At 33.9% G+C, this 20,678-nt stretch overlaps 2 protein-coding genes across 2 annotated transcripts; one reads left to right on the plus strand and one right to left on the minus strand.

Moving 5' to 3' along the window:
• The first annotated feature begins 398 nt into the window (after positions 1–398).
• Positions 399–15,122, plus strand: LOC133197256 (apoptosis-inducing factor 1, mitochondrial-like). The gene is made up of 17 exons (XM_061333213.1): positions 399–498; positions 2,073–2,203; positions 3,937–4,084; positions 4,210–4,325; positions 7,215–7,336; positions 7,573–7,663; positions 7,914–7,998; positions 8,104–8,180; positions 9,185–9,293; positions 9,387–9,419; positions 9,571–9,633; positions 10,224–10,312; positions 11,446–11,586; positions 11,802–11,944; positions 12,193–12,304; positions 12,758–12,973; positions 14,967–15,122. Exons 1-17 carry the CDS (start codon positions 420–422, stop codon positions 15,045–15,047), a joined length of 1,836 nt encoding a protein of 611 aa, XP_061189197.1. The 5' UTR covers positions 399–419; the 3' UTR covers positions 15,048–15,122.
• A 1,919-nt stretch (positions 15,123–17,041) lies between these two features.
• On the minus strand, positions 17,042–20,316 carry LOC133196316 (uncharacterized). The gene is made up of 3 exons (XM_061332225.1): positions 20,232–20,316; positions 18,369–18,565; positions 17,042–17,171 (listed from the first exon to the last, which is right to left on the minus strand). Exons 1-3 carry the CDS (start codon positions 20,266–20,268, stop codon positions 17,100–17,102), a joined length of 306 nt encoding a protein of 101 aa, XP_061188209.1. The 5' UTR covers positions 20,269–20,316; the 3' UTR covers positions 17,042–17,099.
• Between the last annotated feature and the right edge of the window lie 362 nt (positions 20,317–20,678).

The following is a 20,678-nucleotide window of genomic DNA, read 5'->3' on the forward strand; positions in this document are numbered from 1 at the left end:
CGCCATTTTGCCGCAATGCATGATGGAGCCAAAGACTTCGTTTTAGGAGTTCACGCTGTTTTTGGAGTTCGTCTAGACTGCTGAGCATCCACCCCTACCCAAAACTGGTAGCCCCCTTTTTTCAAGATTCCTGGATCCGCCACTGAAATATGTTGATACCTATAGAAAAAAAATGACTTGTGAAGGTCCTAATATCACTCATTCAAAAGTTATTGGCAAGGTCAAAGTTTTGTGGACAAACAGATTAACAGACAGACAGACGAACGGACGAACTACATGCCTCGGAATCTTCGATTACGCCATTTACGAGGGTATAATAATGAAACTCATTTTACAGGTTTAAGAAATGAAAATTTACGTCCCTTTATTGGAACTCTTCAGTAAATTATTAGTGCACATGAGAGTCCGAGGAGACGAAAATGTACCGGCTCGTTCCGTTAAATAGAGTGTTTACACGAACTATTTCTTCAGTGACACGCAAACTACAACATAAAAAATGTGAGTTAGTAGCATATTAATTGATTTGAGTTTTTCCGTAGATTTTATCTTATGCAACTCGGTCACGGTTTGTATTGGTATTTCGAATTTTCTCGATGCTCCTCTAACTCTAAGAAACCTTGTAATTTACGTCTTACATTCATGACATCTGTAACATGGCCAATGAAGAATTTCAGATAATCTAAAATCTTAGATTTATTTTTTTTTTTCAACTGGATTTATGAAGTGAACGTTCAATGTTACCCTTTGAAACTTGATCAACATGTTTAGCCCAGGCAGTCCAAATTATCTGACGTTTTTCAGGCATTTTTCACGATTTTGATACATGTATAATTATTTGACGTGCAACGAAAACGTCTGAATCAGCGCTTTTATGAAAAGTGGAAATTTTGCCGCCCCAAACTGAACTCGATTTTCAATACTTGTGAATCAAATTAAGTGTAAAGCTCAAAACTTATCAATAGCACAATGCTTCTATTTCTAACCAATCACCAATATCGCTTAAAAGAAAATATCACTCCACATTTCAATACAGGTCTCACGAGAATTCCCACTGTTCATAATGGCGCCGGTTCTGATGTTTTCCAGGGACTTCAATTAAATATCAAAATTGTGGAAAACGCCTGGAAAATGTCAGATAGTTCGGACTAGTTTAAGCCTTGGGGGGGGGGGGGGGGGGGGGGGAGTGTTTGTTTTTGTTTATTTGTTTGTTTTATATTCAAATTTACATTTAAACATAACCGTACTTGTTAATAAATGTAGGATACCTTTAGTAAGTACATGTATGAAAAATATAATGAATAGTTGGAAACTGTTAACTCAAAACAGCAAAAATGGATTTTACGCAACAACTTGTACAGTACCTGGCCATAAGAGAGTCATTTTTAATTTTTTTATTACATATTTCAATGCCTTTGAAAAATGCCTCTTTGAAAATAATTATTGCAACATTACTTGTAACTCTCTTTTATGGATGTAACGCAGAATGCTTTGCAGTTTCTTCATATAAATTCCAAATAATTTTGTCTGCAAGCATTGCAGTTCACATGTCAGATGTGAAATCAAAATTTCTGTGGCACATAGAAACATAGTATTTTGTGGGTAGGAATTGGCCTTGATGATCCGTTTCATAAATTATACTCATTGAATAGTTTTGCATTCTGTCTAGCATCCTAGGAAAATAAAATTTGAACAATTCTGCATAATTAACTAAAGGAAAGTATTGAAATTTGGCAAAATATTGATTTCTCAATAAGTTAAAAAAAAGAAAAAGAAAAGTTTTTCAATGAAATATGTAGTGAAAAAAAAATGAAATTGCGATTCACTTTTGGCCATATATTGTAAACTGTAAATTGCAAAGTATATCTTAGCACCAGGAAGAAGAACTTTTAAGTCCTACATGTGTTATTGAAAATGAAATCAGTGAAGTTTCTGCAACCTTATTAAATACATGTAATGTTAAAACAGGCAAGAATCAAAACGATGTGGGAAAAAAGTGCATTTGACATCACATGTACAGATTATAAAACAATCTTTAAAGCTTTTTTTATACACATTATACATATATGTCTTAGGTACCCCGGATCATTTGTGCATAAGATGCTTGTCAAATTGGTCTGATAACAGAGGAAAAGAACATGATTGGTCATCAAGAAATAGAACATATGCAGCGGTGGCAGCTACATCTTTAGCTTCATTGTACATGGTAAGAATGTCTTACTCTTTAATATGTATCTATTAATTATTACATGCATTATCATTATCAGAGCCCCGCAAGAATTTGCGGGTGCCCTAGCTATAGTAATCACTCTGTCTGTTCTTCCGTCTGTCTGTCTGTCATTCTTCCGTCCACAAATTTTCTGTTTTTTTCTAATAACTTTTTTTATGGTTGACCATTTAAGTTCAAATTTATGTTGGTTGAATATGCAGTATGACATATCTTGGTGCTAAGTTTGGTTTTCTATGTCATCTGGTTTGGAGCTGGGGTGGTGGGGTAGATTCCTTTACTTTATATAAGAATGAATGCCAGGGCAAAGAGAGAACTGCTGAGAATGTTTCTATTGTAAACTAGTCTGTGAAAGCTGCAATGAGTCTCTTGGGATAAATTAACTTTCCTCTTGAAGAAAATCCAAGGCAATATTTTTATCTGTCACATTGAGATTAATTAACACCTCTGTTGCAAATGAGGTTTGTTTTAAAGTTGAGATCAATTCTGAATGATGTTTACATTCTCTGAAATGTGGATTTAAATAATGTTCATACTATATTTTAGTTAAAATACACAACGAGTTATGATTTTATTGAATTATAAAAATAAAATATAGATATAAAAGATATCTTTTTTATTATTATTATTTTCCTTCTTTCATTCTTTTCTTTTTTCTTTTTTTTTAATTCAAGAATACTATTAATTTTAACAGGTAGTTAGATAATAACCTCATTCTACTATTGCTGAAAAAGTTCGTAATTAATGTAAACTTAGAAGAAAAGGATGAGAGAGCAGTACAATTAATCCACTGGAATTAATTATCTTGTCTGCTGCAGATAATTTAGAGACTTGTCTTTATCCATCACGTTAAGATTAATTAGCACCTTTGTCTGCAACTGATGTTTGTTTTGAAGTAAAGGCCAAGTCTCGGTAATATTTTCATTCACTGGAGGCTGGCATTTTTTAAAACACATCCTTCATTCTTCTTTAAATATACATTTAATTGATTAATTTAATTAAGATATGATGTTTTTTACTGGCTTATATAAACACAAGGATACTATTTACAGGTTATTGGATGTTTAGGAATTATCTTGAAATTTTATAAATACACTTGCTTATTCTTCATCATATATTTTTTAAATTTTTGTAATCAAGTAAAATTCTCATTCCATAAGCTGCACTCTTTTATTTCTGCCCCTCGGCAGGGCCCTTGCTGACTGATCAATTTTCTAGTTACCGGGTATTATTATTATTTATAATTAGTGAAGCATGCTGATTCCTAGACAGTAAAACTCAGTTATAACAAAGTCACTGGGACCTGTGAAATTACTTTGTTATATCCGTGATTCGTTATATCCGTATAAGGAATTCATATAATGTATATTGCTTAGGATCCAAGAAAACTTCATTATATACATGAATTCACAATATCTGTATTCATACTAAACGAGTTTACCGGTAATTGAAATGCTTGCTTTAGTTGTTAACCTTTTGTTACCAGAAAATAAGTGATGAACACAAATTTAATTGGGAAACAAAACAAAACTTTTAAGTGAGAGTTTACTTTGTGGAAATTAAGAATTATAAATAATCTTTTTATTTATGTCCTGTACATAATATGAGAATATAGATAATCATAGCTTCCATCATGTTTGACAAGAAATAAAAATCAGGAAGCTGGATTTATTAGCTTTAGATTATTGTTAAGATATTCAAATGATTTTTAGTTGACAAAGACAGGAAGAACAGAAGAGGACCAGTGGTTCTGCTACACAGCTCAGTGTGAAACTAAACATGTGGTAGCTGGGGTAGTTCCCGGAGCAAAACAATCAACATCAGCAACAGAAGAAAGTAAACCCACAGAATCTACAGAGAGTTAGTAATTAGTTTTTATAATTACCATATACCAAGGATGAATGCTGAATTTCTTGCAATTTATAAAATGTCATACCAAATGGGAATCTAGGCAAACTAATAAGTTCTATTGTTTAATATTACAGATAAAGGAGAAACCAGTACGCCAGAACCACCGTTTTACAAATACCTCATTGTAGGAGCTGGAACCTCCTCTGTGGCAGCTTATAGGGCAATTAAAGCACGTGATCCAAAAGCAAAGGTTTGTCTTATGTACACCTAGGATACCTGGTATCTGCAGAGGAAATTGGGAGGGGGAGGGGGTGTAAGAAGCCAAGAAGTTTTAGTGGAAAAAATGTATAGTAATTTTATAGGTCACCTGAGTCACTCAGGTGACCTATTGCTATCTGTTTTCGTCCATCGTCGTGCGTCGTCCGTCGTGCGTTAACTTTTGAACATTTTTAACTTCTTCTCTAGAACCGCTCAACCAATTTCAACCAAATTTGGTATATAGCATCTATGGGTGAAGGGGAACAAAAATTGTGAATTTCATGGTCCCTGCCCCCCCCCCCCCCCCCCCCCCCCCCCCCCCCGGGGCCTGAGGGGTGGGGCTAAAACCACGAAAAATAATGCAATCTTTAAAAATCTTCTTCTTTACTCCTGAACATCAAGCAGTCAAACTGTTGGCATCATTGTAATAAGCATTGAGCCCTCTACCAAAATTTTGAAATTCATGGCCCCAGGGTCAGGGGTTCTGGCCCCAGGATGGGGCTATATAGATCATATAGTGAAAGTGCATTATTTCTTTGAAAATCTTCTTCTCTGCTCCTGGGTATTAAATAAAGTTACTAAGTACATAGTTATGATGAGCAAGAGTGCTTCTTCCAAAATTGTGAAATTCATGGCCCCAGGGTCAGGGGTTCTGGTGTTAGGGCAGGGCTCTATTGATTATATAGTGAAAATGCATTAATTCTTTGAAATCTTCTTCTCTGCTCCTGGGTATTAAATAAAGGAACTAAGTACATAGTTATGATGAGCAAGAGTGCCTCTTCCAAAATTGTGAAATTCATGGCCCCAGGCTCAGGGGTTCTGGTGTTAGGGCGGGGCTGTATAGATTATGTAGTGAAAAAGCATTAATTCTTTGAAAATCTTCTTCTCTGCTCCTGGGTATTAAATAAAGTAACTAAGTACATAGTTATGATGAGCAAAAGTGCCTTTTCCAAAATTGTGAATTTCATGGCCCCAGAGGCAGGGGTTCTGGTGTTAAGGCGGGGCTCTATTGATTACATAGTGAAAATGCATTAATTCTTTGAAAATCTTCTTCTCTGCTTCTGGATATTTAATAAAGTAACTAAGTACATAGTTATGATGAGCAAGAGTACCTTTTCCAAAATTGTGAATTTCATGGCCCCAGGGTCAGGGGTTCTGGTGTTAGGGCGGGGCTCTATCAACTATATAGTGAAAATGCTTTAATTCTTTGAAAATCTTCTCCTCTGCTCCTGGGCATTAAGGTGATAAACTAAGTACATAGTTATGATGAGGAGGTAGGCCTCTTCCAGAATTTTGAAAGCCATGGCCCCAGGGTCAGGGGTTCTGGTGTTAGGGCAGGGCTCTATTGATTATATAGTGAAAATGCTTTAATTCTTTGAAAATCTTCTTCTCTGCTACTGGAGATTATTTAAACAAACTAAGTGCATGATTATGATAGACAAGGATGCCTTTTCCAAAATTTTTAAATATATGGCCTCAGTTTTTGGGGTTCTTGAGGACCGGGGGGGGGGGGGGGGGGACTCTATTGATTATATAGTGAAAAAGCATTAATTCTATTAATTAATCATTAACTAATCCTGTCTGCTCCTTAGTGTTGAGCTGATAAATAAATTGCTTAGCTATGATGAAAATGGAAGCTTCGAACAGAATTTTTAAATCTTGTGGTCCTAGGGTCAGGGGTTCTGGCATAACGAGGGGGGGGGGGGCTTTTGATAATATAGTGGAAAAGTGTTAATTCTTTGAAGTCCATAGTTATGATGATGAGGGTAACCCTTCCAAATTTGTAAATTTCTTGACCCTTGGTCTTGGGTTCTGGTGTTAGGGTAAGGCTTTGTTGAATCTGTAGTGAAAATGCATTGTACCTGTGATATTCTTCTCTGCTTCTGGGCATATCGGAAGCAAACTGAGTAAAAGTTTAAATGATATGAGTAAGCATATTTCTACCAGATTTTTAAACATCTGGACCATTCGTCTAAGCATTCTGGTCCTGGGCAGGGCTCTATTAACTTGTATTCTACTGAGAGAAGTTATTCCCCTTTTCCATTCACCTTTGATAATTAATCACTGTAAATAATGTATTTGAAAGGTTAATTAGAATAAGATAATTATGCAAGAATGTTTATCGTATAATTAAAAAAGTACTTTCTTAGTTTTAATAATCAGGTAGACCTGTAAGTAATAGATAAATAAAAATGAGACAAAAATTACTTATCTTATTAAAAGTTCTTCAAAGACCATAAGAGAGGTCAATGCTAGAGGTCTTAATATGGGTTTAAAAATAGTACAGAAGCACTAATAGTTTGTTAATAGTCTGCATGGTGATAGTGTTAAGTGGGGGACAGATTAGAACTTAATTTATGAGTTGATACTGAATACTAGACTAATTATTTTGTTGATCCTGATCTTCCTTCTTCTCTTGCTTTAGGGCAATAATGCTTCATCTATCAGTGTATTTAACTTCTAAATTGTTGTATTATACTCAGGTGACCGTTAAGGCCCTTGGGCCTCTTGTCTTTCAAAAGATCCGTATTTCAATATTAAAGCAAGTGTTCACTCTTTGTGTAAAATATGAAGCAGAAGTACTGCCACACCAGAAACATCTAGAGAATGGATCATTTACTGTAGATCACCAAATTTTCCTGACGCCTTATTTTCGTGAGATAGGTCTTTGGTATCTTATAAATACGAGACAAAATTTCCACGAATATTGGTTATTGCTGTATATATTCTATGCCAATAAAAATATACATGAGAATGAAATTTTTGCAAGCAGGCCATCTCAGATAATTATGCGAAAATAAAGTTCTTGTGAATAAAAAGTGATTTACAGTATAATGGAGGGATAAATCTTTAATCAAGCGAACTTTATTTTGTCTTTCAGGTACTTATAATAGGAGATGAGCCTGATGTCCCCTACGAGCGTCCTCCTCTGTCTAAAGAGCTGTGGTATATTGACAAAAACCTGGCTCAAAACTACAAATTTGGAAAAGGAAAGAGAGACACGTAAGAAAAATAGAGGATAAATTTTCAGTCATTCATATTCTAATCAGTAGTAACCATATCATTGTACAGTACTATGCTTAAGCATATATACTTCTATCTACAGATCAACATTTGCTGTTGCAGAAATAACAATATTGATACTTAATAAATTGCTCTAGGATGAAACCATTACAAACATGGATTTGAAATCAAGAATTATTAATCAAATTATCTTAAAAGCCGATTTTCTCTTTCAGTATTTTCTATGAACCAAGGCCATTTTATCTAGAACCTGAGGCATTATTAGAGGCAGAAAATGGGGGCGTTGGTCTTATTTCTGGTAAAAAGGTAAATCACACATATAGGCAGTACCCATAATTGTTTGCAATTTGCTGCTTGATGGTCATAAAGATTTTAAACTTATTTCATTTTTATTCTCACAAACACAGTCACACTCTTAGATTTCAACTACACTGTATTTTGTTTCATAATCAATCCAGGGAATAAAAAAAGAAAGCATGAAAAAATGTGTATTTTAGAGTGTATACTTGTTTGAAGGAATAAGGTCTTTGATGAATATCCTGCTTGTGATTTTCAGGTTGTAAAACTTGATTCTCACAAAAAGAAGGTGTGGTTAAATGATGGGTCAGAAATACTCTATGACAAATGTCTCCTAGCTACAGGTACTATATCTGTGCATGTGTTCAAAATGATTCTGGTTTTGAATTTTATTCATTTAATATAATAACTCTTGTGATGAGTCAAAAAATTATTTTCAATTTACATAGGAGGCCGTCCAAAGAATCACCCTGTTATGGAATCAGCTGAAAAAGATGTTCAAGATAGAACTATTCTTTTCAGAAATGTAAGAATTCCGCCATATTTTGTACACTTGTGTCCTGGGAGATGAATCAAGGGTCTGAGCATGACAAGTGATTTTACACTGATTTTTATGATCATAATATATACTGGTTCTTGATTTATTTTAATTAGAGAAAGCATAAATATAGAAATGATCGATTTATACACTTAAACATTAAACATTTGGCATCTCTGTCAGCTTTTTAGCTCACCTGAACTGAAAGCTCAAGTGGGCTTTTCTGATCACCCGTTGTCTGTAGTCCGTCTAGCTGTCTGTCCGTCCATCCGTCTGTAAATTTTTCACATTTTCAACTTCTTCTCAAGAACCACTATGCCAATTTTAACCAAACTTGGTACAAAGCATCCTTGGGTGAAGGGGAGTTTAATTTATTAAAATGAAGGGCCAAACCCCCTTCAAAGGGGAGATAATCAAGAAAAGACAAAAATTGGGTGGGGTCATTAAAAAATCTTCTTCTCAAGAACCACTGGGCCAGAAAAGTTGAAACTTATGTTGAAGCATCCTGGTGTAGTGTAGATTCTAAATTGTTCAAATCATAACCTCTGGGGGTAGGGCGGGGCCACAATAGGGAATCCAAGTTTTACATTGAAATATGTAGTAAAAATCTTCTTCTCAAGAACCACTGGCCAGAAAAGCTGAAACTTATGTGGAAGCATCCGGGGTAGTGTAGATTCTAAATTGTTCAAATCATGACCCCTGGGGGTAGCGCAGGGCCACAATAGGGAATCCAAGTTTTACATTGAAATATGTAGTAAAAATCTTTAAAAATCTTCTTCTCAAGAACTACTGGGCAAGAAAAGCTGAAACTTACGTGGAAGCATTCTGGGGTAGTGTAGATTCTAATTGTACAAATCATGACCCCTGGGGGTAGGGCAGGGCCACAATAAGTACTACGGGTGGGGGGGGGGGGGAGGAGGAATCAGGTGAAAATCAGCAATGCCAATGTTACTCAGGTAAGCGTTGTACATTGTTATTATTTGTCTGTTTAGACTTCAGATTTTACTCGACTTTATGAAGCCGTAGAGAATTCTAAATCAGTTGCCATCATAGGTGGTGGATTTCTTGGAAGTGAACTGGCCTGTGCTCTAGGATTCAAAGGTAAATCTGGAAGACTTTCTAAACATGAATTCAGAGTACTAGAAAGATGGGAAATGTTCAGTAAATAATCATTGAATGTTATTTTTTTTTCAGGATTAAAAGTTCATCAGATCATTCAAGAGAAAGGTTTGTAAAGTCACTCTTATGTTGTCAAATTTGGAAATACTATTCCTGAATCAGTAAAATTAAGATTTTTACTGTCCCTAACATGAATCCATTAAATACATGTACATGTTTTTACCTCAGCATTATAACTGAAGCTTTGTTTTTTAAATAGGAAATCTTGGTACAGTTCTCCCAGAGTATCTCAGTAAACACACCACAGATAAAGTTCGTGAGAGTAAGTTTTTCTTGATAAAATGTGCATTTTTTGAGGCAGTATAATTAAGACTTACACAAGAATTCTAAAGGATGAGGTCTGTGAAATGATATTATAATTTACCATAAATCTTGCATGTTTAATAATAAAGTTTCATAAAAACCTTGGTTTTGCTCTGAAGCTGACCTGTATGTGTTTCTCTGTAGATGACCTGTATGTGTTTCTCTGTAGATGACCTGTATGTGTTTCTCTGTAGATGACCTATATGTGTTTTTCTGTAGCTGACCTGTATGTGTTTCTCTCTAGCTGACCTGTATGTATTTTTCTATAGCTGACCTGTATGTGTTTCTCTGTAGCAGACCTGTATGTGTTTTTCTGTAGCTGACCTGTATGTGTTTTTCTGTCGCTGACCTGTATGTGTTTCTCTGTAGCTGACCTGTATGTGTTTTTCTGTAGCAGACCTGTATGTGTTTTTCTGTAGCTGACCTGTATGTGTTTCTCTCTAGCTCACCTGTATGTATTTCTCTCTAGCTGACCTGTATGTGTTTCTCTCTAGCTCACCTTTATGTATTTCTTTATAGCTGACCTGTATGTGTTTTTCTGTTATAAAGGTGGCGTGGATGTGATTACCAATCAGACAGTAACAGGGGCACAATACACTGACAATCAGGTAGAACTAACTCTGGAAGATGGGTCAAAGGTCAGTTTGGAATTGTCTCTTTATTATTGTTATTTTCAAGTTAAAGTAGTGCTGTTCTTAATACTTCAGTGAGCTGACTGGGGTTTTATTGTGTGAAAACTACAATAGAAAAAAAAAATCTTTAATTTTATACCATATGTTACTCACATTGACTTCATGCCAAGTTTAGGGAAAATCTATCGTTTACTTGTTATATATTTTGCTGGGAATCCTGAAAACCTTTGCCATATCCATGAATTTGCTATCCATTTTCATACCAAACAAGTTTTACTGTATTTTGACTCTCAATGTTCAAGTTCTTTCCCATAGTAGAATGGATGTGATACTCTGTATTTTGACTCTCAGTGTTAAGAGTTATTTCCCTAGAGTAGAGTGGATAATGTGGTACTTTGTATTTTGACTCTCAGTGTTAAAGTTCTTTCCCCAGAGTAGAGTGGAAAATGTGGTACTTTGTATTTTGACTAAAATGTAGATCTTGATGAATAATAAGATTTTTAGTTTTCTTACAGTGACTCAATGTTAGAGTTATTTCCCTTTGTAGATCTTAGTTGATAATGTGATATTCTGTATTTTGACTCTCAGTGTTGGACACAGACTACCAATTATTTTGCTATACATTCCTTTATAATGTAAAAATTAATTTAAAAAATCACACCGGCTCAACTTACCTGAAACTTGGCATAGAGTAACAACAATTCAAGTCCAAATATTTTTCAGGCTCTTGGGAAAATTCATAGTCTGCAAGTCCTGCTATGGCATCGCAAATAACCCCTACCCTGCTTATTTCACTTTTCCTTCGAGGAAAGGGTAAACATGGGCCTCTTTACACCCTTCCTACTACGCGCTTAAAAGCAAATTTCCCATTATTATCAATTTTATATTTTTTTTCAGACCCTCTCCTTTCCATCTATGCCCAAAAATAACCCCATTCCACCCCATATACATCCCAAAGAATTTTTAAGAAAAAACCTCTATTTTTAAACTGGCACTACTTGCGTGGTCAATGAAATAGGGGTAAAATTAGTAGTCTGTAACCTGTTAGAGTTTTTTCCCTTTGTAGATCTAGGTGGATAATGTGATGCCCAGTGTTTTTACTCTCATAGACTCAGTGTTAGAGTTATTGCCCTTTGTAGATCTTGGTGGATAATGTTGTGGTATCTGTGGGATTAGAGCCCAATGTGGATCTGGCCAAGTCCTCCAACTTAGAGGTGGACGAGAAGCATGGAGGCTTCCGTGTCAATGCTGAACTAGAGGCTATGTCTGATGTGTGGGTGGTAAGTACTTGTCTAGTGAAACAAATTAGATTATTGAGCCTACATAACAGGTTTTAAGTGAATTAATAATAGTTGACAATAATAACATGAAGAAATTTTTCATACTTGAGCTGCAAAATTTCTAATTTTAGCCTAGACTTCAGGTCTGTAATACACTGTAATTGTTAATATAATATTAATATAAGTAATACTACTTTTTATCTTTATATACAAAGGCAGGTGATGTTTCATGTTTTTATGACATCAAACTTGGCCGTAGGAGAATAGAACATCATAACCATGCGTGGGTCAGTGGAAAATTGGCAGGTGAAAACATGACTGGGGCTGCCAAAATGTATAGATATCAGTCTATATTTTGGTAAGTTTAAATTTCATTGTCTTTGATTTCACAATGAAGGCAAACATTTTTGCATGCAAACATATATGGGATCTTTGCTTACTGTATGAAAGAATTGAAAAATTGTGCAGTTTGGCTAAAACATTTCTTTTTAACGGGTAGTTTGCCCAGATATCATATTTTATAAGCATTCTTTATTATGTATGAATAAAAACAAAACAATGATTATGATGACAGTGATTATAATATTTTACATTTTGTAAATTCAGGTCAGATCTGGAACCATATGTATCATTCCAGGCCATTGGAATCATAGACTCAAATTTAGAGACATATGCAGTTTTTGAAAGACCTCAAGAAAAAAAGAAAAAGAGAAAAAAGGTAAACAGATGTTAGTTGTTCGTCACATTCTTCTTAAACATACATGTACCATATATACTTGCCTATAAAGCGGTTTTTTGGTAGTGAAATTTTGGTCCAGAAGTGTATGTCCGACTTATAGGCGAGTCCTAAAAAGATTAGTATTTTTCATATATATATATATATATATATATATATATATATATATATATATATATATATATATATATATATATATATATATATATATATATATATATATATATATGAAGGTCAAAGATTGCATGGTAACAAAGTTCACTTTCTTAATTTTATAATTCATTTCTTGACGTAATGCAAAAGCAAGTATTACATGTATATGTAAACTATACTATATATATCTGACAATTTAAAAATAGATTTGAATTGTTGCCTTTATATAAATGTAATGATTTAAATTTTTAAAATTGTAAACAACTTTAATTTCTAATTTAGAAATCAAAGGAGAACAGTTCAGCTGTAACAAATCAGTCAGGAGAAGCTAAAAAGTCACAAGAGACAAAACAATCAGAGACTATTAGCAAGGATCCTAAATCTACAGTGGTAAAGCCTGAAGAGTTTAATAAAGGGGTGATCTTCTACATCAGGGGTGGATCCATTGTTGGTGTTTTGTTGTGGAATATTTCAGGGAAAATATATAGAGCAAGACAGGTAAAGTAATTATAATTGTGTTTGAGAAATTCTTCTGTATATTTTTATGACAAGTTGAAGCTGGTTGAAAGGATAAATATTAATTTGGTTGATACATTATTTCACAAATGTAAAATTTATAGCTACAGTAAAACATGCTTATAGCAGAGTGTGAATGACCAGTAATTTTGATTTATTATAAATGTAATTCGTTATATCTGTTCAGTTCATGTTTTAATGCTACAGGGAATGAAAATCACTTCGCTGTATGTGTAAATCCATTATAAGCATGTTTCTATTGTATCCTATTCAACAAATTTGCAAGGGGATATTATAAATTCCTATAATTATGTAAGTCAAATATTTGCAAGATGAAAGTATAGAGGACAAAGGGAGAAATTTTTCAATTCCAAGGTGTGAAGGTGAAAGGTCAAGGACAGGGATTAATGGTGTAAACTAAGTTGGACACAGTTTAAGAAGTACATCTCAACTTTTCAGCATTTACTTGATTTTCTACAGAGGTGCATAGTGGCCAGAGTTAAAAATTCTTATGATATCTAAGATCAAGGTCCCAGGCATTGGTTTATAAGAACTGAATGGGGGGGGGGGGGGGAGGGTATATTGGAATGAGCTTGTTCGTCTGTCTGTGTTGACAGCTATCCCTTTGTCTTTTCAATCTTTTCTGGGATATAACTTTGTAATGGAGAATCAGTTGAAGCTCATATTTTGTACAAAGATTGTTTATGACCTATGAGTGTGTCATGACCTTGATCCAAGGTCATTCCTGCAAGTGCAAGGTCTCTGGCAGAAAAAAGTATAAAATTCTTGTCTGGTCTAAAACTTCTTTATTGGAAGTTCATACTTCATAAAAGAATAGGTATGCCATAACTTTAACCCAAGATCATTTGGTCAAGTTCAAGGACACTTATTAAAAATGTTAATTTCCTGTCCTGACCATAATTTGTAATGTAGAACTTAAGAGTTTCATACAATCTAATTAAAATTAGATGTTCCGAATCCGCTACCACTTCTCATTTTAGAAGCGGTAGCGGATTCGGAACATCTAATTTTAATTAGATTGGAGTTTTATACTTATTACAAATATTGCATATGATCTGAGGGTATGCATTGACCATGAACCAAGGTCATTCCGGGGAGGTTTAAAGTCACTTGCAAAAAAGTGTTTTATTCATATCCTGTCTATAAGTCTCAAATGGAGGCTAATTGGAAGTTGATACTTAACAAAAGATTAATTTAGTTATTACTGTAGGGTTTATCATGATCTAACCCAGGTCATTTTGGCAAGTTCAAGGTTACTAACAGAAAAAGTGTAAAATTCATGACAGGTGTACAACTTTAATAATTGATAAACTTTATAAGTTCATACTCCACACAAATAATACTTATGTCTTGAAGGTTTGTCATAGTGTCATTCCATTAAGTTCAAGGTCAATGGCAGAAAAAGTAAAAAAAAAAAATGGAAGTTGAAACTTCAAAGAAAGATTATTTGTGAGCTAAATGTTTGTCACAACCTTGACCCAAATTCATTGTGTCAAGTTCAAGGTCACTGGCAGAAAAGGTGTAAAATTCATGTCTCTATTGGAAAAAAAAATGTATGTCTATATTTCACTCAAAGATTACTTATAGCCAGGGGATGTGTCAATCTTTTAAACCAAGTGTATTTTTGCAAGTTCAAGGTCACAGTTAATATTGCAAATGGGCATTGTAAAAGAAATTGCAGCAGGGGTATTATTTTGTGAGCTTCCTTACAATGCCTCTAGTTTTCTTTAGAGCAGTACTGAAAATCAGAGGCACTTTTTAATATTTGAATACATGTATGTTTGATCTCTATTAAAGGTGTTGCTTTACAAATCTACAAGTAATATCATATGATGCCAAGTGTGTTTAAGTAGTGGTTTATCATATGAGAAAGGAGCTCTTAGCTATTTTATATGCTCTTAACTGAAATCTAACATTGTAAAATAATCAGTGATTTTCACTGATGTTTTGACAGGTTCTAAGTGATGGATGTAAAGATGAAGATTTGTATGAAGTTGCCAAACTTTTCTTTGCACCAAGGAAGTGTGAAGAATGAAGACTGTGATACATCTTTTATTGTAGTTAATGTTTAATAGAACAAATAAAATAGAAAATATATCATTTTTAAGTACATTTTGTAATCTTGTGATCTTTTACATAGGTCAAATCATGGGGACAAAATTTCTAAATTGAAAAATAAAACTAAATCCCATTCATACAAGTTTTATCAATGTATGGCATATTTGAGCCCCCCCCCTCCCATTTCTACGTACTTCCTATCCTTAGTTTTGTTTAGATGAGAAAAAATCCTCCTATAAAGAAGAATCAATCATTGTTTCATTTATCTGCAAGCATCCCCATATCAATTTCATTCAAGTTTGTTCAAATAACCTTTAGGACCAAACTTTAAAAGTTTGCCAAGGGAGTTTATAAAAGTTTCATCAAAAAAAGAATTTGGCTACATTATGGTGGCATATTTACAAGATAAATTGTGTCAACATGCAAGAAAAGTATATCAACATGTAAGACAATAGGTCTTCATGCAAGATAATTATGTTGACATTCAAGTTGCCGATCTTATCAAGAATCTGATTTTAATATGGGTAAATTTTACTTACCAATGCAAGTATCTGACATCATGCATCAAAGATGCAACAATGTTGTCATGTGACTTGTTAATGTCAACATGTGATATAATTATGTAGACATGTGACTTATTAACGTCAACATGCAGGATAATGATGTAGATATGCGACTTGTCTATGTTGACATGCCTTATAATTATGTAGATGTCATTTAATTATGTCAACATGCAATGGTCATGTCAACATGCAACTTACTCATGCCAACCTGCAAGGTAAAGTAGCCTGTCAACATAATTATCTCACATGATGATATAAATAAGTTGCATGTCAACATAATTATCTCACATGTTAACATAAATAAATTGCATGTCAGCATAGTTATCCATTGATAGAAACAAGTTGCATGTTGAGATAATTGTCTCATATTTTGACTCAAGTTGCATGTCAACATAGTTATCTTGCATACTGACATAAATATTAAGTTAAATATCAACATAAATATCTTGCATCTTAACATAATTAACCAGCAAGTTGACACGAAGTTGCATGTCACCATTATCATGTAGCAAGTTGACATAAGTTGCATGTCAATATAAATAAGTCACATGTCAGTCTAAGTATGTTGCGTGTTGACTTTACTTGCATGTTGACATAATTCAAGATAATTAACTTGCATGTTGAAATAAGTTGCACATCTACATAATTATCTGGCATCTTGACATGTCACCATAATCATGTTGCATCTTGCTTGTAGGGTGTCAGATACTGGCATTAGTAACCCATATTAAAACCTGATTATCTAAAAGATTGGTATCTTATTTGCATGTCAACATAATTATCTTGCAAGTAGACATAATTATCTTGCAAGTAGACATAATTATCTTGCATGTTAACGTAATTTAGCTTGCATGTAGGGGGCAGAAAATGCCAACAATCTGCATGGTTCTCGGTCATCAACTAAGAAATTGTCAACTTATCACTTTGTGACTTTTCTCCTATGCCATCAAAGATTTTCCAGTAGAACAAACTAAAACCTCTTATGAAGAAACTAAAACATGTATCTTGTACATAGAATCAGGGACCTATATACTAGTATATAGGTCCCTGATAGAATCCTTGAAACAGGATGAACAATTTAAAAACCATTTAAAGGAACTGCCTTAACATTTTACAAACTTCATAACAACACTTTTCCTTTGTCAAAGAAAGACAAAGCAGCTAAATATAATTGACAGTCGATGAATAAAGATGCTATCTGGACTGTGGGTTATGTGTGTGTCCACTTTTACTCCTGAACCAAGCTGGAAGCCCTCTCGTGTTTGAAATTCATGTCATTAGATTGGTAATGAATCATATGGATAATTATCATGAAACAGATCTTGATGTGCACAAAGGTAGTAATATCTACTGTTTTAGGCGTAAAGTTTCTGAAAGCTTAAGTAACAAAATAAAATGATGCCAAAAATCAAGGTAACAAAAATTTATTTCTTAATTTACATCATACACAATGACAGTTTGTGAGTTTATTGTTTGTCGTACATTGATTTAGGATAGCGGAACATCTGATGTGTTGTAAAAACTCTGGATTGCCAGGCCTGTAAAGACAAATATTTGATTAACATTAGTCTATATCAAAACATAATACAAATTACAATGAAAGAAAAACTGAACAAGCTAACCTATCCCACACTGCTTGACAATGCTACGCAATGAATGGCAATGCTTTTTATTCTGAACAAGTAAATGAATGCAACTCTGGAGAGGGGGGGCTCTTTGTAATTTGGAGTTAGATACCTTGTGTTACTACAGTGTAAAACATTAAAGAAACAAGTGCCTGTGTCCCACACAAAGAGTTGCAGAGTGTATGTTTTTGACCTATATTCAGTCCCTCAGTCCTGTTCTTGTCTGCACAACTCCTCTAAAAAATGCTCAACAGAATTTTGTGAAACTCTGTAGTTAATAAGTTCATGATGTGTAGATGTGCATATTCACAGGAAATTCTGATTCAATTTTTTTTTCTGGGAGTTATGCCCCTTTTGAAATTAAAAGTTTATCATCCATCAATTATCTTGTTCTTGACTGTGCTACTTCTTGTAAAACATTTAACAGAATTTCATGACACTTTGTACATAATGAGAACATACTGTGAAGATGTACTAATTCACAGAAAATTATGATTAAATATTTTTTTTTCTGTGAATAATGCCTCTTTTTACCTTAGAAGAATGTTCTACTAAAACAATCTGTCATCTCAACTACTCTGAAACTGCTCATTAGAATTTCATGTAACCTTTGTAGCTTTGTAGCTAATATGGACATACTGTGTACAGTGCATATTCACTGAAATTCTGATTTGAATTTTTTTTCTGGGAGTTATTGTTTTTTAACATAGAAGTTGGGCCACAATACTTTATTTTGTGCAATTTATGTGAACCGGTTTAGGACATGCATCATGTAAAAGGGAAAGGGGGTGTAAATTATTTGATTATCAACCAGACAAAAATTACTTATGTAATGAAGCATAGTCTCCTGTCAGTAGCTGTAATTAACTTCATATTTGTGGTATTATAATAATTATTTTCTACATCACAAAAATGTGGTATTTTCATATTCTCATTCTCAGATATACTTTTCCCCTTAATTAATTTGTGATAGATATCTCTTGCATGTTTTCAAACAAAACATAAAAATGTGGTATTTTTCTCTTCTTCTCAAATATACTTTTCCCCTGAATATTATTGAGGTAGATATCCTCGTAGTTTCCAGACAAAAAAAAAAAACCAAATACTTACAAAGAAGATGCATCCCACCAACCCAAGTGTTGAGATGATAGCATAACGATTGTATTTTGCTTGTGCAGCTGCATTCATCTTTTTAAAGTCTCCAGCACGAACTGGGACATTATCCATGGTTATGCCATACTTCTGACAGAGAGCCTTTGCTTCAGCTGGAGTAGGAGCATGTCCAAACCTCTTCTGAACAATGTTTCCTTTGAAGAATGTAGAATTGAATTGTAAAAAGTATGTTCAAAAATGTTTCTTAAGTAAATTAGATAATTTCATAAACATTTGCAGAAATATTGTACTAATTTACCCTTTAATAAATTCCCACCTCTTACGCAAATCTGGTGGAATGGGGTCACTATTAGTTCCATAGACACTTGGAGGGGTATTACGGAAATATATGGGGTCCTTGAAAAAATGTATATTGGGCTTGGCTTCTGCCTCACCCAATATGCATTTTTTCAAGGACCCCATATATTTCCGTATTACCCTCTAAGTGTCTACATAACAAATTTATCCTGTCGAAGATTTTTTTTAATAAAGTTCATTTTCTCTGAGTTTAAACAGCAAACCGTTCTGTAACAATTGTTTATATTGTAAGGTCATTTAATGCTTCTGTGATGTCAGTTATAAAGGTCCTTGCTTATTCAAATGAAAACAACATATTGAATGTGATCTGGACAGTATGGCTATTCTCTATTGAGAAGTTGCTGGCTCGTTTTAATACTCCCCCTCAACTTCTCTACGAAAGGCCTAATAAAAGCAGTTCAGAAATTGACTAAATGAAGAACCAAACCGGACCCCACTTCAATCGATGTTTAAGGTCTGATGCTATATCATAGACGTAGTCTGGATGCACAGATGTTATTTTGTAATAGAAATGCGAATAAAATACCAAGTCCGCTGACTTAAAACACGTTTTTTATGATAGAACACTTACTTGCGATATCTGTGTCGCCGGATTTTTTTATTCATTCAAAACTGCATTTGAACCTCTAAAAAAGTTTAAAACTATTCCTCCGGATAACTATTTAACACTGGAACATTGAAGCCAAATTATTCGGATTTTTTTTTTTAGACTTTTTTAGAGGTCAACCGGGTTCAAACGCAGTTTTGAATGAATAAAACAAATCCGGTGACACAGATGTCGCACGTAAGTGTTCTACTGTGATAAATCTTTTTTAAGTCAGCAGAATCGGTATTTTTAATCGCATTTCCATTGCAAAACAACATCCGTGCATCCAAAATGTCTATAATAATGCATCAATCCTAAAACATCGATCGAAGTGGGAACCGATTTGGTTCTTCATTTTAGTCAATTTCTGAACTGCTTTTATTAGGCCTTTCGTAGAGAAGTTGAGGGGGAGTATTAAACGAGCCAGCAACTTCTCAATAGAGAATACAGTATGGCATGTGGACGGGGCATATTAGATGTTTGGTAGTAGGTCACGTGGAAGGGGTACATTAACAATATAATGTCAGTAGGCAGCATAATATGGTTAACATATTATTTTTCTCGACCAATGAAATTTCAAGATTTTTATCAGAGACCGGATAGAGTGTGATCTCACCTCAATGCCCCCCTTCATATTCTCTATGAAGACGTAAAGCAAATTTTGAAAATGTTAGGGATTTAAATCAATTTCATTTACGTTTTGTGTGTGTGTGTGTATTGCTCAATGAAATATGATGACGGATGTACTTCTCAAAGATGTTTTAAGTATTGAACGTGGAGGAATTTCGAACTAAATTTATCCTCCAAATTATATCTAACCTTCACAATCAATGTTCTTTTAAATTATATATCATGGAAAAAATAGCTTAAGTAAAACTTCACAATATTTCTTTTAATAGTATTCTATTTCAACTTACGTCCAGCAGTAATGAGAAGATTGGACTTGGTCAACATTTTTGCTAGCGGTTGACCTTCCTTCACCGAAACCTCTTTTAGAACTGTGTAAAACTAGTCTTCTCCACGATCATTATGTTGTTTCGTACTCTTTCACTTGCATTATCCTCAATTTCCACGATAACCATGATAATATCATTTTACAAAGCAAAAGTTCTAATTATTAATGCTTTAAAGTACAGAAGTTATAGCCTACTTGAAAATAACCATAGAAAGTGTAACATGGATACTTTCTTTATTTCTTGATTTCTTTATAGTATACTGTATGCTACTGTTCTTGCAGTTGTAGTATATCCCTTACAATATTTTGCTTATTTTTGAATCTCTATATGATTCTGTTGTTGAAATTTTCATTTTAAAAGCATTACTAGTATACACGTAGTATTAAAACAACTGACTACAAGAACTAC

This window comes from Saccostrea echinata, unplaced genomic scaffold (genome assembly GCF_033153115.1).
Source record: "Saccostrea echinata isolate AGI-Se365-2 ecotype Australia unplaced genomic scaffold, CSIRO_AGI_Sech_v1 ptg000030l, whole genome shotgun sequence".
Classification (NCBI taxonomy): Eukaryota; Metazoa; Mollusca; class Bivalvia; order Ostreida; family Ostreidae; genus Saccostrea; species Saccostrea echinata.